The sequence below is a fragment of the Tupaia chinensis genome, unplaced genomic scaffold, assembly GCF_000334495.1.
Source record: "Tupaia chinensis unplaced genomic scaffold, TupChi_1.0 Scaffold000086_1, whole genome shotgun sequence".
Classification (NCBI taxonomy): domain Eukaryota; kingdom Metazoa; phylum Chordata; class Mammalia; order Scandentia; family Tupaiidae; genus Tupaia; species Tupaia belangeri.
Window position 1 is genome coordinate 472,290 of NW_006159548.1, and position 18,570 is coordinate 490,859.

Sequence of the window (18,570 nt, forward strand, 5' to 3'; positions counted from 1 at the left end):
GCCAAATACAGGAACAACTACTATGACAGGTGCCAGTATGACAATAGGTGCCACTACTGCTACAGCCAGTGCCACTTCCAATACAACAGGCACTACTACTGCTACCACAGGCACCACTACCACTGTGACTACTGCATCTACTATACAAAAAACAAGTTCCAACAGTACTTCTCAGAGCCTCTGGATAATGTCTTTTCCAAATGGGGATTAAAATGAGATATTCCAAAAGTTCTGAAATAAATAATCCTAGAAAGAAATGGTAACTACTCTGCTTGCACCCTCAAAAAACATTACACCAACCATGTGAAAATAAAAGAGTTAAGCAACAATATCAAGTCTCCCCTATTGTCATAGAGTAACTAGTTTGTTTAAAGTTAAGTCTCCCAAATGAAGATTAGTGCTGCCAGAAGTATGGTCTTGTGCCATCAGGCCAAAGAGGTAATTAGAAAAACATATACAATGAGATACCTGGACTTAAATTTTATGGTGATGAGGCTACAAGAGTAGACACAAGATGCCCTCTTCGATACTGCAACATAATCATGAAGTACAAAATAACATGTTTATAGGAATTAAAACTAAATAATCATATCTCCCAAAAATTCCTGACTACAGTGTGATCATTAGTTATAAACAAGATTTACATGAGATGTTCAATTCCAGAGGAGCAGTGCCTTTTTGGAAATCTAATTTTCTTACAGAGAATGAGGCACCAAGTCTTAGTATATGATAAGAAAATTTAGAAACAGCAGAAGACATAATGGTTATGTCACTGGACTCCCATGCAGTAGACCATGGTCCGAATCCCAGACCTGGCGGCTTAAAAACTCACACCAGCACATGTGTGTGTTTCCCCAAAATCCTGAGAGGAAAATGGAGTAGAAGGAATTGTGGCATGCCTTCTCCCCTGGGGGGTGATTTCTCACTTCCTGTCTCTCTGTCTCTGTCTGTCTCTCTGGTGAGCACATGTGTCCTATAACAAAAAGCTCTCTTTAAAAATCTGATAAGAAAGTACAATTTCTAAGCTAAGGAAGAGATAGAAAATGGCTTCAGATATCAGTAATTAAAGGATGAAGGTGTAGTATTCAAATTTTCTACTGCCTTTTTTAGTTAAGATGTTAATCAAAATTATTAGAATGTGATTGGCCTTGTTTTGTCATGACAGCTCTAACTTGTTATGTCATGAGAGCTCTGTCTTTTATTTTTGATTAAGAAGTGCAGAACTCCATTTTTGCATCAAGATTCTTAACTTTGTCATCACACCAAACGCTTACGAATTGAAGCCTCTCAAATAAACCTAAAATGATCCTAAATGTGTTTCCATGTGGTTAGTGCTCTTTCATTCCACGGATTCATGACCATGATATGGGGACTGTTTCACTAGTTGAGAAACAGCAATAATAAAGACAGTCAAAGTCATTGTCCTGGTGGAACTTATATTCTAGTGACACAGAGGGAAAAAAAAGTAAATACATGTAATCGAATTTAAGAAAGAAAATAGCTTTAAAAAATAATTTTTAAAATAGAGGTACTGAGTAGTGGTGATTGGTTGTGTTATATTTAGGGAGATGCTTTCTAAGAGAAATTTGAGGATAGACCTGCAGAATGTTAAGCATTAGCTAGATGAATTAAGAAAAGAGAAAGGAAGCAGATAAATCAAATTCACAATGAAACAAGTAATATTACAACAGACATAATAGAAATACAAAACATCATTAAAGGATACCATGAATGACTATATGCCAACAAATAAAAAAACCTGGATGAGATGGAAAAATTACTGAACACATATAATCTATCAAGATTGAATTAGGAAAATATAGAAAACCTGAATAAACCCATAACAAGCCATGAGATCAAATCAATAACAAGTAGCCTCCCAACAAAGAAAAGCCCAGATCCTGATGACTTCATTTCTGCATTCTACAAAACTTTTATAGAAGAGGTAACCCCATTCTACTCAAATTATTTCTTTTAAAAAAATTAGTTTACTTAATCTTATTCATTGTTTTCTTTTTTGAAGTTGACTAGAGAGAAACAGAAAGAGAGAAAGTAAGAGAGCAAGCTGCCAGTTCCAGGACTCAAACCATAGTCAGCCATGTGAGAGTCCAGCCGCTGTAAACACCATGCCACCTGCTGGCCCCATACTCAAATTATTTCTGTAGATCAAATTATTTCTAAAGGAAGGAACCCTCCTGAATTCATTTTATAAAGACTTCATCACCCTCATTCCCAAAACTGACAAGAAAGGAAAACTACTACCAATATCACTGAGGAATATAGACACAAAAATTCTCAACAAGATACTAGCAAATCATATCCAACAGCATATAGAAAAGATTATTCATCACAACAGGTAGGCTTTATTCCAGTGATGGATGTGTGGTTCAACATACACAAACCATAAACATAATATACCATATTATCAGAAAGAAAGATAAAAACCATATGATCATTTCAATTGATGCAGAAAAATATTTGACAAAATACAACATCACTTCATGATTAAGACACAGCAAAATCAGCATAAAAGGATTATTTTTCAGCATAATAAAAACCATATATGAAAAACCCATAGCTAACATTATACTGAAAGGAGAAAAACTGAAAGGTTTTCCAATAAAAACTGAAACAAAACAAGATTGTCCACTCTCTCTATGCCTTTTCAATATCATGCTGGAAGTCCTAGCCAATGCAATCAGACAAAAGAAAATAAATAAATAAAAGGCATTACAATAGGGATCAAAGAATTGAAATTATCTTTGTTTGCAGATGACATAATTGCACACATAGAAGACCCAAAGGTATCCTTGAAAAAGCTTCTCAAAGTAATAAATGAATACAGTAAAGTGGCAGGATTCAAAATTGACTTCAAAAAATCTATAGCATTTCTATATACAAACAACAACAGACAGAGGCAGAACTGAAGAAAGTAATCCCATAGCCACAAAAATATAGGATACCTTGGAATAAATCTAACCAAGGAAGTCAAGGACCGCTACAAGGAAAACCATGAAATCTTACAAAAGAAATTGAAAATTACACAAAAAAGTGGAAGGCCACCCCCATGTTCCTAGATTGGGAGCATATAATCAAAATGGCAATTCTACACAAATTAATCTACATATTTAATGCAATTCCCTATGAAATTACAAGAGACATTCTTCACAGATCTGGGAAAAGACAATCAGAATTTGTCTGTAATCATAAAAGATCCTGTATTGTCAAAGCCATCCTGCACAAGAAGAGTGGAGTAGGCGGTAACTCACTGCCTGATCCCAAAATATATTACAAAGCTGTGATAATCAAAACAGCATGGTATTGGCACAAAAACAGATATGGGGACCAATGGTATAGAATAGAGACTCCAGAAATAAACCCCAAAACATACAGTCAACTGTTCATTGACAAAGGGTAACAGTCAATCCAATGGGAAAAGGAAAACCTTTATAGGAAATGGTGCTGGAAAAACTGGGTATCCAACCATGTATTCACAGATATGTATATATCAGCTAAACTTGCTATTGAAAGTAATCAGATTATTTTAAAAAATTTGTAAATCAATAAAATGTGTGTGGGGGGGAAAGGAATGGAAAACAGCAGTAGACACCTGAAATAGTGAGGGAGAAGGGTGGGAAATGGCAGAAGGTCAGAAATAGGGGTAAAACATAAATATACATATGAAACTAGAAATGGAAAATTATTGATGATAACACATATGATTAAGCCATTATGCAGTATATTCTGGATAGGAAATCACATTTTGTATGCTGTGACAATGCTCAGGGAAAGAATATAAATTAATTAATTTTTAAAATGTTTCAGAAGAATAAATAAATAAATAAACAATATAAATAAATAAATAAACTGGGTATCCACTTGTAGAAAGATAAATCTGAGCCCCTCTTTCTCCCCATCAACAAAAATCAACTCAAAGTAGATCAAAGATTTAAACCTAACACCTCAAACTATTAAGCTACTGGCAGAAAACACTGGCAAAACTCTGGAAGACATTGGGGTAGGCAAAGACTTCTTAAATAAGACCTCCAAAGCACAGGAAATAATCCCAAAAGTGAACGACAGGCAAATGAGAACATGAAGTTTTCATAGAGGTAGCCACTACAGAAAGAAGCTATACTCCTAGGGCTGAAAGAAGAGAACGGAGTTATTAAAACATAGATTTCAGGAGTGGTCCCACAATGTGACAAGCAAACCTAAAAAAAAGGAAAACTTCTTACCTGATGCTGACGTCTCTGAATGTAAAGAGGGGCATTTTCGCACAAGATCTGGTACAGTAGAGGGGAATACTGGAAGGCAGGTCCTGGCATCTCTGAGAGGATTTAACAAGGCCATTTCTGTAGGTGTTGGAACAAAACACAAACAGAGCTAAACATTGATCAAAGTTCTTTTTATAACAGGTTAATTCAAATCCTCGTCCCTGAAGTGTCTACATCCTGAGTGGTCCTACATTCTCCTGGTTGTTATAGTTTCCCCTGAACTTTTATCCTTGGACAAGGACATATTAAGTAATGCTCAGAGAATTCTCTAGATTCTAAACAGAGTCCTCTCTGTTCTCATATATTAGCAACAAACTAGTTTCCCTCTTAGAATGACCAGACCCTAAGGAAGGTGCTCTTTTCGCTCTCACTTTTCTCTCTCACTTTAATTCTCACATGTGCATACCTGCACACTATCATCAATAAAGAAATTAATTTAAATAGCATTTAAATTAATTTCTTTTTTTAGTCATAACCAAATAATTATAATATATAGATATATAATTATATTTTATAAAAAATATAAATATGCATATATATAAAACTATAAACTTATATATCACTTATTTACCTAAATAGATATATTTCCTAGAGACTAATTAATTGTAACTTCAAAAATTCTATGAATCTTTTCATCCATATTTTTTAATGTTTTTTTCCTATAGGTGTGTGCACTTGCCAAAGAAAGACAGAGAAGCAGAAAGAGAGAGAAAGTGAGAAATCACACCATTGACCCCATCCTCAAGGGGAAATGGCCATGCTACAATCCACCTAAATAGATATATTTCCTAGAGACTAATTAATTGTAACTTCAAAAATTCTATGAATCTTTTCATCCATATTTTTTAATGTTTTTTTCCTATAGGTGTGTGCACTTGCCAAAGAAAGACAGAGAAGCAGAAAGAGAGAGAAAGTGAGAAATCACACCATTGACCCCATCCTCAAGGGGAAATGGCCATGCTACAATCCCTTCTCTTCATTATCCTCTCAGGGTCTTGAGCGCGCACACATACACACACATGTGCCTACCTTGATTTTCAAGCTACTGGGTCTAGGACTCAAATGCAGTGTCAGCTATGTGGGACCCAATGCCTTAACCACCCTATCACCTGCTGACCCCATCCAAATATGTATTAAATCAATATCTAGTTGATAAAACCATTGATCCAATTCATTTAGTAAAAATGTACTAACATCTAGGATGGGGAACATAAGAATTTGAATGTAAGTTTCTCAATATTACTACTCGAAGGTTTAAATAGAAAATACAGAAAGGAACAGGTAATTAACTCTTAATAATGACGTAAGAAAACCTGTACTAAATATTACACGCAAAAGCACAAGAAATAACAAGCAGAGAAGACAGCTATTTATCCTTCTTCAGAGAGAATGAACACTCAGGGAAAAACTACTATGGACTATTATAGGAGACTCATATTATCGCAGTGCCTTAGCAGTGAAGGGTTGAAAGTGATTCAAATAGCTGATGAAACACAACATATCCTGAAAAAAGAATAGGAGGTAAAATTCACGAACACATACAACTATTAAGATCAAGACAAAAATAAATACGACCATAAAACATGATCCAAACAATGCAGTGTAGAATTTCATTTAAGAGATTAACCAAAAACAAGGAATGAGTTCAACAGGCAGAAAGCAAGTTGAAGGCCTACTGCTGCACAGAAATTCATGGAGATAAGAGAAAACAGGGCTTTCTCCAGACATTAATACACAGCATGCCATGATTTAACCTGGGGCTATAAAGATAGATAAAATGCATATTACATGGTCAAATTATTCTCATTCCCATAAAACACAAATCTGCCATGAATATATGACATATCTAGAAAAAATGGACAAATAAAACAAAAAAGGAAGTTATAGTAATATTACCAAGCACTTAATTCCATAGTAAAGGGAAAATGAATAAAGGTTTACATGAAGATTAGAAAATATATACCTTGTAAATAATTAAACACTTTATTTCTTTTTATAAGAATTATTATTTTATTGAACTTTATTTATTTACTTATTTTAATTTGATCAGATTCAGACAGAGTGAGAGAGAGAGAGGGAGAGAGAGAGAGAAAGTGAGAAAGCAAGCCGCCAGGTCTTCTGCGACTCGAACCACAGTTGGCCATGCGTGAGTCCAATGCCCTTAACCACCACATCACCTGCCAGCCCCAAACGTTTTATTTCTTACATGTGCCAAACTCTGTTCAAATAACTTTACATATTACAATTTAGGGAATACTCACTATGAACCTATAAGATGATTCCTATATATACTATCACTCTTGAACTGAGAAATTGAGGCACACAGAGATTGATCAACTACCCAAGGAAACACAGCAGATGAGTAAAGAGCAGGGATTCACATGTGGCTAGTGTGGCCCAGGTTCTTCACTTCTCGGTGAAATTAATAATCTGCCAAAAATCTCGAGGACGTCTGGAATGGAGAAACACATTGGGAATCTGTTGTGATGGTTTAGTCAGCTTTTGTCCTGCTTATTATGGAGTTTTATAAGGAAATGTTTCATTCAACTAGGACTACACACCCCATGTTAATGTAAACTCGTGCCATTAGTAGTGATTTAGAGCACATTTCTACTTGCAAAACAAGTTCTCCGGTATAATGATGGATATAAAAAGGAGAAGAAGGAGGATGAAGAGAAAGGCAGAAGAAAAGAACAGAACTGGAAAGAGAAAAGAAGAATGAAAAACAATAATAAAGGTAAAATTAGGAGAGAAACCCATACTTTGACCTGAATAAACAAGCAAAGCAGACAGACAAGGAGCACTCAGGGGAGAGCTAAGAAGCTTCTATAAAAGCCAAGAAGAAAAAAGGTTTAAGAAAGTGCTAAACACTTTAGAGAGAATAAGAAGAAAAAGAGTAGGAAGACCAAATGAATGACCAACTGTTTGAAAAATGAGATAAGCAATAATGTCCAAATGAAAAAATAAACAAGTGAGAATTTAGTAACAAAATATGTTTTCTATTAAAGAAAGCACACAGACTAATAGCTTTAAAAGATAATGCAATCAAAACCATAGATTTAATATGACAGATGACTTAGGAATTGACAGGGTTTTCAAAATTTCTTGGAAATGTATGTTATGAAAAAACCATGCATGGATTTCCAAAATTTTTGCACCAAAATACATTTGTACTTTACTTCCATTTTTCCATGAGCCCTGAGAAGTCCCTCTCATATATATTATCATATATATATGATTATATCATGAATTTTTCAGTCTTGATTTCATTTTTATTTTAATGCTGACCAATTGAAAGCTCAGGGCAAAATGTGCTGCCAAATTCAAGAGATTCCACAAAACTTGGTGGGTGAGTCTCTGCCAGCCTCTGTGTGGTGCACGTCAGAGCTCTGGCTTCTCTGCAGTCTGAGAAGAGGACTGTTAGCTCATCTCATCACACTAGACTTCTTGAATTCAAGTTTTACCTCAGGTCTCAAAGGTACTACTGACTAATCCCACTCAAGAAATAGTTCCATGGAAAATTTTAAACCACTCTGTTATAAATACCAAATAAAGCATGATAAATATTTCATGTGTCATTAATGAAGAAATCAAAATACCTATTTCTGATTAAACTAGAAGCAGCACATTTAGGTACGTTCCACAGGTCCAAAGAAACCAGTCATCACTGCTATGTTTTGGTGGAAATTAGCATAAGACAATGAGACAGCAGATGTCAAATATGTTGCTACATTACCGAGCTTAATTCTGCTAAACTAAATAAGTCTGAAAAGTAGTTTCCATCAGTCACCTAAGTCTCTGCATTAACAATAATATCAGTCTACTGTCACCTTCAGTTTCCTGTGAACAGAAACTTTAGCTCCTTTAGGTATTGTTCTAGAAAACATTCAGTGTTTTTTAAGTCATGAATTAATTAAAGAATATTTTGAACAGTTGTCTGTGCTTCTTGAAAGATAAGTGCTTCTGCTTGCTTGTGTGTCTCTAATTCTTCACTGATTAAAGCCACTGAAAAGTTATCTTAAGTTTTGCCAAAATTCATGCAAGTCCTTCAGAGCCAATGATCCATTACAGTGTAGATCACACCTTGATTTTAAACACTTGGGTGAGAAAGAAGTTGGCATCAAAACAAGAAAGAAACATTCTTCTGGGCTGGGAAGTCCTGAATGACCTGAGCATATGTTCACTTAATTAGTCTCTTCAGGGTATTGTAATTTAATGTTATAAATTTATAGAGAGTATGTTGATTTGGAAGGCAACATGGAATACTGGTACAAGATTCAGGCTTTGCATTGGGCAGACCTCAGGTCAAATCCTACTCAGTTAATTAATAACTTTGTGCAAAACACAGAAGATGAGAGAACTCATTTCAGCCTGCCACATGGAATAGGGAAAAGATTTAATAAGAGCTATTCTTATTTATATACAATAATTTTAATAATTCTAATTCATATACAAAAACTAGATATTACAGGATCAACTTGCATAGGAACATTTTCTCAAAGCCTGGATTTACCAAAATTTTAAGGCTGTGACTTTCTAACAGATATCACTTCAAAGAAAAAAATCTCTATATAATTTCTCCATAATTGAAAAAGTTGAATGTCATTATGTTTGTTTAAATACATTTCTCAAGTTAGTAGTGGCCGCACCACATGACTTTTTAAAATGGTGATGATCTCAGTTCTTCTTTAGGAAAGTGTTTTTCCTAAAAAAAAAAAAAAAAAAAAAAAAAAAAAATCCTTATAAAGGTCTTTTAAATAATCTGAATATCCTAAGAAAATCACAGATACAACAAAATATAGTTAAGATTGAGAAAATGCATTAACTTCCTGCCTGTCCCTTCTTGAATGCCACAAGATTTTTTTTCTTAAAGATTTTTGCCATATGGCGCATGCACTAGCCAGAGAGACAATCACATTGAAAGAGAGAGAGAGAAACCACTACCCAGGAGGAATGGCTATGTCACAACCCCTTCTCCTCCATTCTCCTCCTGGGATTTTGGGTGCACACACACGTACCTTGCATAATTTTCAACCCACCAGATCCAGGACACCATCCAAGGTCAGCCATGTGGGAGTCCAGTGCCTTAATTACTATGTTGCTGACCCCATCCATTAGAGTTTTTTCCTACTATTTCCTCCTAAATCATATCTTAATGCAAGCATTTATTTTACAAATCCTTCAAAAATATTTACTAGTTAAGCTGTTATATAAAAGTGAGAAGTAACACATAGGATCAGATATGTAGAAACTTCATCTGCAAAACAGTAATATCATTTTGTTCTTTCAATTGTAAAAAAGATCAAAACGTGAAACCTACAGCATACAGCAGAGAGATCCAATCAACCTGGATATTTTAAGTATTCTGAACATTACTGGCCATGGAACCATGTGTTTGAGTGTGTGTATGTGTGTGATATTTAAGAATACCTAATAGTCACTTATTTTATTTCTACTCTTTGCTACCAGAAATAGAACATTGTTCCCAAATTCTCTCTAGATCATAATAAAGTGCTATCTAAACTTTTTTTAATTACTCAAACAACGTAGTTTTGTAAAATAAAATAGAAAATATGAGGCCAGCAAGTGGCATGGTGGTTAAGGTGCTGAACTCCCAATGGCCAGCCACAGTTCAAGTCCCAGACTTGGCAGCTTGCTTTCTAACTCCTTTTCTCAGATAAAATTAAAAATAAATAATAATGACAAATAATGTTAAATAAATAAATTATTATTTTAAAGAAAATATGGAGAGATAAAACATTTAAGATAATCCATTCCCCTCCCCCTCAAAAAAGTGACTCATCAAAATATCCTTGAATAGGGGCTGGCAGGTGGCATGTTGGTTGAAGTGCTGGACTTCCACATGGTTGACCATGGTTCAAGTCCTAGACGTGGTAGCTTGCCTTCTAACATCCTCTCCCTCTCTTTCTGTTTCTGTCTAGTGAGCACACATGCTCTATAGCAAATTTTAAAATTGTAATAATAAAATTGAATTAAATAAATAATTCTTTTTTTTAAATTACCTAGAATAGAGACCAGAAGGTGGCATAATGGTTATGTTGCTGGACTCCCAAGTAGTCGACCGCAGTTCGAGTCCTGGACCTGGTGGCTTAAACACATGCCAGGCGCATGTGCATGCATGCCCAAGATTCCAAGAGAAGAATAGAGAAGAAGGGATTGTGGTGTAGCCATCCCCCCTGGGAGGTGATTTCTCACTTTCTGTCTCTCTGTCTCTCTCTGTCTTTCTGGTGAGCGTGCATGCACTATAGCGAAAACCTCTCAAAGAAAAAAAAATTACTTGGAATAGAATAAATTGTACTTTTCCGGTTTTTTTGTTTTTTTGTTTTTTTGTTTTAAACAGAGATTTTTTTTCTATAGGGTGCGTGCGTTCACCAGAGAGACAGAGTCAGAGAAACAGACAGAAAGTGAGAAATCAACCCCCCCCCAGGGGGTTAAGCATGTTGTAATCCCTTCTCCTTCATTCTCCTCTCAGGATTTTGGGCATGCACACACACATGTCTGGCATGAGTTTCAAGCCTCCAGGTCTGGGAATCAAACCATGGTCAACCATGTGGCAGTCAAATGACATAATCATTATGCCATCTGCTGGCCCTGGACCACAGGTCCTAGATTATTTTTCTAAGGCAATGGGAAATGGTGAGTCACTGTATATGTTTCTTCAGGAAACACCAAATATTAATGGATCAAAGCACTTCAGAAATGAAAAAAGAAAATTAAATGCAGAAAAATACTGCCAAATTGGCAATGATGACTTTCCTATCTTTGTTTGAAGAGCACCAACAACCCAGAAGTTATGTTATCCTCCAACTAGCCTTCTTTTCATTGCCAAAAGAAATCCTTTGCAACCTATATAAGCACCGAGATTATTTTCTCCTTTCTCGCCTTCACTCGCCATCTTTCAATTTTGGCCAGCAGATTAATTAACCCTAAGAAGGATACTCACAAAGCGGTATGTACTTGGGTATATTATTGACAAATTTTACTTTAAATGCTAATTTTTTCCAGGCTTTCAAAGACAGCATTTTCATGGGTTTTTAATAGAACATTCACTTTCTCAAAAGAACAAGTGCCTTATATAAAAATGTAAGTAATAAAATGTATTAAATTTTGAAAAATTCTGTCATAATAAAGCATTCGTGCTGGGTACTTGGAGCAATCAGTCCGTCCAAGTGCACAGTTGACTTTCCCCTGTGACCTTGACATTCTTTATGCTCATAATGATAGAGTACTCTCAGATGTACTCTAGAGAGAACTGTATATACTATATTTTTAGTATTAGTTTTTATCAGTTTTTCAAACTTCTTTTTTTCTTTTTTTATTTCATTTTCTTTTATACATTCAATCAATTATTTAGCTTACAAAGTGAATATTTCAATATGTGAACATTTCTCCCTAGTCCAGTTGATTAAACTGTAAAATAGCTTCAACAGACAACATATTTCTTTGTCCCATTAATGCTTTGCCTCTGCACTTTTCTTCTAAATGTCCTTCCTCAGGCCCTACACTTCCACATACACTATGTCTGGCATTTACACCCACTTACTGTGTTTGTATATCCTTTAGTCAATCAGTTTCAGTCATAGAGTACATACACTCGATATATTCAAACTTCTTATAAGAAAGGATGATAGGGAAATAATACTTCAAGAAATTACCACAAGCATATATAATTCAACCGCCAGTGAGATTTTGTGCCTCTGATTCCTTCATTATTTGCTTTGTTTAACCAGCACATTCAACCAGTGGGCAGAGTTGACTCCCAGTAAACCAATTTGCACAGTGGTTCATGGAAGTCACTCTCTTTGACTGTCATGTATTTGAAATATATTGTGCATTTCAATTCAATTCAGAGTAAAATAGCTGAACATCTTTATATTTTCTCTACCTTGGTCTTTCATGTAGTAGATACAGATTTTTGGAAACCTTTGAGACTACCTATTGTGGACTAAAACAACTTAGTAGAATGTAGTTAATATTAGATATATACCGGGACCAGCAAGTGGTGTGGTGGTTAAGGCGCTGGACAATCCCACATGGCCAACTACAGTTCGAGTCCTGGACCTGGTGGCTTGCTTTCTCACTTTCTCTCTCTCTTTCTCTCTCTCTCTCTCTCTCTCTCTCTCTCTGTGTGTGTGTGTGTGTGTGTGTGTGTGTGTGTGTGTGTGTGTGTCTGTCTGTCTGTTTCTTTGGTCCAATTAAAATAAAATGAATGAATAAATAAAATAAAACTATTAAAAAATTGACAAAATTTAAAAATATATATTAGATATATAACATGACTCTTACCTTACGCTACACTGAACAGGATGATTTCCTTCCTTTTTTTTTTCTTTTTAAATTTTTATAATAGAGAGTGCATGCATGTGCATGAGAGAAAGAGAGAGAGAGAGAGAAGCACCTTAGACAGAGTTTTGTCATGTCACAATCCATTTTCCCCAGCTCTCCAGCTCCACAGGATCCCAGGGTTCCACATACATGCCTGGTATGTTTTCAAGTCAGTCAAGAGATCCAATCTGCAGTTAGTCATATGGATTCCAGACTTACAGGGCATTGTGTAACCCCTATACCACAGCACCAGGATCTGTTCTCCTATTCTATGGTGTCTCAGGAAATTAAATTTATAACACATAATCTAGTTAAAACATTAATAGTATAAACACAAATCTAAGGAAAACTCTAAAGTCATATACCTATTATAAAACAAATTAAAATGTTCAAATATAAGTGTTCATTTCAAAATATTGGGTCATCAGAAAGTCATGACATATTTTTCTATGAAAAAATGCATCATGACTAAAAGTTTCTATTGTTCAGAACATTTTATGAATAACTCTTTGACAGTATCCACCGTGTCAGTTTATGTGTCAAAAATGAAAATTGGTTATGTAATTTTACAGTCAAGTTTTATGAGGCTATTGATATCATTCTACATTAATAATGCATCCAAAACAATGTTATACAAAGTCCTTAAAAATGCTACAGGACTCGGCACCAGCAGTTAGCATAATGGCTATGTCGCTGGACTCCCTTGTAGTCGACCGCGGTTCACGTCCTGGACCCAGTGGCTTAAAACTCACGCCAGGCACGTGTGCGTGCGTGCCCAAGATCCCGAGAGGAGAATGGAGGAGAAGGGATTGCAGCATGGCCATCCACCCTAGGGGGTGATTTCTCGCTTTCTATCTCTCTGTCTCTCTGTCTGTCTGGCAAGCGTATGTGCCCTATAGCAAAAACCTCTCCAAAAAAAAAAAATGCTACAGGACTGAAACTACACTATGTTATATACCATGTGCTGAGATACATTCCAAACATTACTTTTTAATCAAAAATCAACAAACAAGTAATGCTGATCAGCCATTATGCTTACTTTCAGGAACATCCACAGGATGAAGCCACTGTCTTTGATTTTGGGCCTTTGTGCTCTAGTAGCCTATTTCTCGGTAAGTATCATTAACCACTTTCTCATATCCTCCCATTTTCCTCAGTAACTAACTAGTTCTTCAGATTTCTGTTTACACTTATGATATTATCTTTCCTTGTGGATGAGCAGCTATCAGTTTTTTTATTAAACACTGTTCTAGTGCTTTAGTTTAAATTTAAAGTTCTAATTTAACTAAAATAGCTATGGATGGCTGATAGCTCCCATATTGGAGAGCTCAGATCTATCATATAAAACTACATTATACAAATATGTATAAATGTGGGTCCTTGTACTGTAGTAACTACATGAGTAGGTAAAACCCTATGGAATGATAAAGTAAAAATAGAAAAGAACAATTGTTCCTAGTATGTGGGTGTATGAATCATCTCTATCCTGTCACATGATTCACTTATTAAAAGTATTACAGACCTTGTCTTCGACTGTATAAACATGTCTGAGAGTGGAACCTGGGAAGATGCATTTTTCTAGGGATTCAGGAGAATCTGTGCATGCTCAGTTCTGAGAAGCTACTAACACAGTAAACCTACCATTTAAAGGACTAAGTTAAATACCACTGAAGATATTAAATATCATAACAATTACAGAAGATAAAATACAAAAGCATACTTTTTTATAAGTTATGCAACAATAGTATATTTCTAAGTAGGAAAATTTTAATTCTAGTGTTTGGAAGAGGAGATGAATTTTAGGGTAATTTTTTTTTTTAGAGGTTTTTTTACTATAGGGCACATGTGCTCACCAGAAAGACAGAGACAGAAAGACAGAAAGTAAAAAATCATCCCCCAGGTGGGATGTCCATGCCGCAATCCCTTCTCCTCCATTCTCCTCTCTGGATCTTGGGCACACACACACACACACCTGGTGTGAGTTTAAGCCACTGGGTCTGAGACTTGAACCATGGTCAACTACATGGGAGTCCAGCAACATAGCCATTGCACCAACTGCTGGTCCTGACAACATTTTTGATAAGTCAATAAAACATTCATACAAGGCATCTTCAAGAAGTTCTTGAAAAATGTGTATTATAAAAAAACAAAGCATGACTTGCAAAAAATTTTGCACCAAAGCAAACTGGTCTTTTACTTCCATTTTTCCATAAACTTCTTGAGGCCCCTTGTGTATTCAAAAGGTCATTTTGTGTTTTATAAATTTAATATTGAAACTGATTTTCAATTTCATCTCATTTAATCCTCAATACTGAAGATATTTCATTAGATAATCCATTGACTATCACATGATTTCTTTGATTCTAACCCAGTATGGCTTGGTTAGACTTTCTGCCCAGGGTCTCCCATTTTAAACAGCTGTTGCATGTTTTTGTTTCCTTCTCAGGATGCTCTTTCAAGCTATATTCAACAGCTTAGCATAAGCAGTTTAAATAAAAATAAGCCTTTCCCCAACTCAATTATATGATATTCATGATGATTATTAGCGACTGAAAGTTGGAATGCAAAGGATAGAAATACCTCTTGGGACCAGCAGTTGGCGTAATGACTATGTCACTGGATTCCCATGTAGTCGACCACGGTTTGAGTCCCCGACCCGGTGGCTTACACTCACGCTGGCATGTGTGTGTGTGTGTGTGCTCAAGATCCCAAGAGGAGAATGGAAGAGAAGGGATTGCATCATGGCCATCTTCTGGGGGGTGATGGTGATTTCTCACTTTCTTTCTTTCTCTCTGTCTCACCCTCTTTGTCTTTCTGGCAAGCACACATGCCCTATAGCCAAAAAAAAAAAAAAGAAAGAAAGACAGACATCTGCATATAGGCTAGGTAAGGAGTAATAATTTGCCTATCATCTTTTAAGTGTTTTGTTTGCCATGGGTAATTTTCCAAATGCCTTACATACATTATCTCACTTAATCCTCAAAGCAAGTCTCACAAGGGCCTACTATTAATCTCACAAAAATGTAAATAAATGTAGACTCAAAGTTATCCGTGTCTTAGCTGGATTGTTCCTAAACCAATTTTTTTTTCTTTTTTTGGAGAGGTTTTTTGTTTTTGTTTTTGTTTGTTTGTTTGTTTGTTTTTGCTATAGGGAGCGTGCACTCACCAGACAGAGAGAGACAGAGACAGAAAGTGAGAAATCACCCCCCAGGGGGGATGGCCACACCGCAATCCCTTCTCTTCCACTCTCCTCTCGGGGTCTTTGGCATGCACGCACACGCGCCAAGCATGAGTTCAAGCCACCAGATCCGGGACTCGAACCACAGTCGACTACGTGGAAGTCCAGCGACATAGCCATTACGCTAACTACTGGTCCCCCAAAACCAATTTTATAGGAGTTAGACCTGATTATATAGTCCTTTGTGAGGCTAATTTTTCTTTCTAACACTGAATTTTTATTTTTATTTAGTTCATTTACTTTAGCTAGTTGTGGAATGGGAGCTAGTGACTGTGACTGGGTTAAGAGATTAAGAAGATATTTCCTATGAAGATATTTCATTAGATAATCCATTGACTATCACATGATTTCTTTGATCATAACCCAGTGTGGCTTGGTTAGACTCTCTGCCCAGGGTCTCCCATTTTAAAAAACTATTGCATGTTTTTGTTTCCTTCTCAGGATGCTCTTTCAACCTTGCATGTTTGTCAGGGTCTGAAGCCCTTCTTTTCTTTCTGATTAAGGGCCCAGGCCACCTTCAGTTCCTATAGCCCACCTACTGTTTACTTCCAAGTGGTAATTTCCACAACAGGGACCTTGATTCAAAGCCAATATAATAGCATTTGCTGCACCTCAGATCTCTCTGATTTCTATCTCTGAATTCACAGAACTTGTCTTAAAAGGGCTCTCCTGACTCAGGTAAGCCAGGGAATGGAAATCTTGGGTGCCAACTTAGATTTCTGCTTACCATGGTAAGTATATGTTCTTATGCTTGACTTTGAAATATCTGATTTAAAATTGTTTACTTCTGTTTTCTTGCAGCCTGGAGAGAGTCACAGAGGCCCCTGGGGACCATATCAACCTAGACCACAGCTTCCTCCAGCACCTAATCCTTTTGGCCCACCACTTGTTCAACCACCTCGTCCTCCACCCTATGGCCCAGGAAGAATTCCTCCACCCCCTCCTCCCTATGGCCCAGGGAGAATTCCTCCACCCCCTCCTCCCTATGGCCCAGGGAGAATCCCTCCACCCCCTCCTCCCTATGGCCCAGGGAGAATCCCTCCACTCCCTCCTCCCTATGGTCCAGGGAGAATCCCACCACCCCCTCCTCCTCCCAGTGGTCCAGGGAGAATTCCACCACTCCCTCCTCCTCCCCCTTTTCATCCAGGTTATCAATATCCACCTTTCAAACCAATCCCCTATCCACCTGGACCTCCACCATCCCCTGGATATCCTACAATTTCTCCTCCCTTCCCTACTCCTGCACCCCAAATACAAACAACTACTACGACAAGTGCCACCACAACAACAGGTGCTACTACTGCTGCAATAAGCAGCACTCCCACTACAACAGGCACCACTTCCGCTACTACAGGTGCCTCTACTGCTACAACAGGCGCCGCTCCCACTACACCAGGTACCACTACTGCTACAACAAGTGCTGCTCCCACTACAACAAGCGCCACTACTGCTACAACAAGTGCTGCTCCCACTACAACAAGCGCCACTACTGCTACAACAAGTGCCGCTCCCACTACACCAAGCACCACTACTGCTACAACAGTCACCACTACCACTGCAACTACTGCTTCTACTACCCAAAATACAACTTCCAAAAGTACTCAGAGCTTCTGGGATAAAATCCTTTCTATTTGGGGATTAAGATAAGATATTTCAAAAGCTCTGAACTTTTGGAAAAAAGAAATTAGAAACAACTTCTACCCCCAAAATGGTATACCAACAAAGTGAAAATAAAGAGTTGAGCAACAATATCAAGTCTCCCTCTTGTCATGGAGTCACCCATTGGTCCACAGTTAATTATTTCAAGTCAAGATGAGTGCTACCAGAAGTATGGCCCTGTCCCATCAGGCCAAAGAGGTAATTAGGAAAAATACACAGTGAGAACCTAAACTTGCAGTTTATGGTGATGAAGCTAGAAGAATAGGCAACATGATGCCCTCTGGAGTACTGCAACACATCATACAATCACAAAGCACAAAATAACATGTTGATAGATATTAAAACTAGAAAATGATACCTCCTGAAAATTTGTGACTACCATGTGATCATTACTTATAAATAGACTTTAACATGAGCTGTTCAATTCTAGAGGAGCAATGTGTTTCTGGAAAATCTAACTGTCTAACAGAGAAAGATGCACATTTATCATATCTGTATGAAAAATTATTTTCCAAGCTAAGGAAGAGATAGAAGATGGTTTCACATATCAATAATTACAATGCTGATGGATTTCTATTGTTTCTAACCATTTTTTTTTTGAGAGAGAGAGATTTTTGATATAGGGCATGTGCTCTAACTGGAGAGACAGAGACAGAAAGCAATAAATCACACCCCAAGGGGGATGACCACACTGCAATCTCTTCTCCTCTACTCTCTTCTTGGGATTTTTGTACACACACTGCAAGTGCCTGGTGTGAGTTTTAAGCCACCAGGTCTAGGACTGTCAACTGATGTAATCATCATGCCATCTCTTGGTCCCGCTTCTAACCTCAAGTTGAAGTTTATAATATGATTGGTCTTGTTATGTCAGTAGAGCTCTATCTTGTTATGGAGTTTTATTTTTCTTTTTTAAATTTTTTGAGAACTTTTTGCTACAGGGCACATGCACTCGCCAGAAAGACAGAGAGAGACAGAGAGACAGAAAGCGAGAAATCACCACCACCCCACCCTGGGGAGATGGCCAGACTGCCATCCCTTCTCCCTTCTCCT

At 36.9% G+C, this 18,570-nt stretch overlaps 1 protein-coding gene across 1 annotated transcript; it reads left to right on the top strand.

Moving 5' to 3' along the window:
* The first annotated feature begins 13,681 nt into the window (after nt 1-13,681).
* LOC102496330 (vegetative cell wall protein gp1-like) lies at nt 13,682-17,508 on the top strand. The gene is made up of 2 exons (XM_027769748.1): nt 13,682-13,735; nt 16,663-17,508. The coding sequence occupies exons 1-2, from the start codon at nt 13,682-13,684 to the stop codon at nt 17,506-17,508; spliced, it is 900 nt and encodes a 299-aa protein (XP_027625549.1).
* The last annotated feature ends 1,062 nt before the right edge of the window (nt 17,509-18,570 follow it).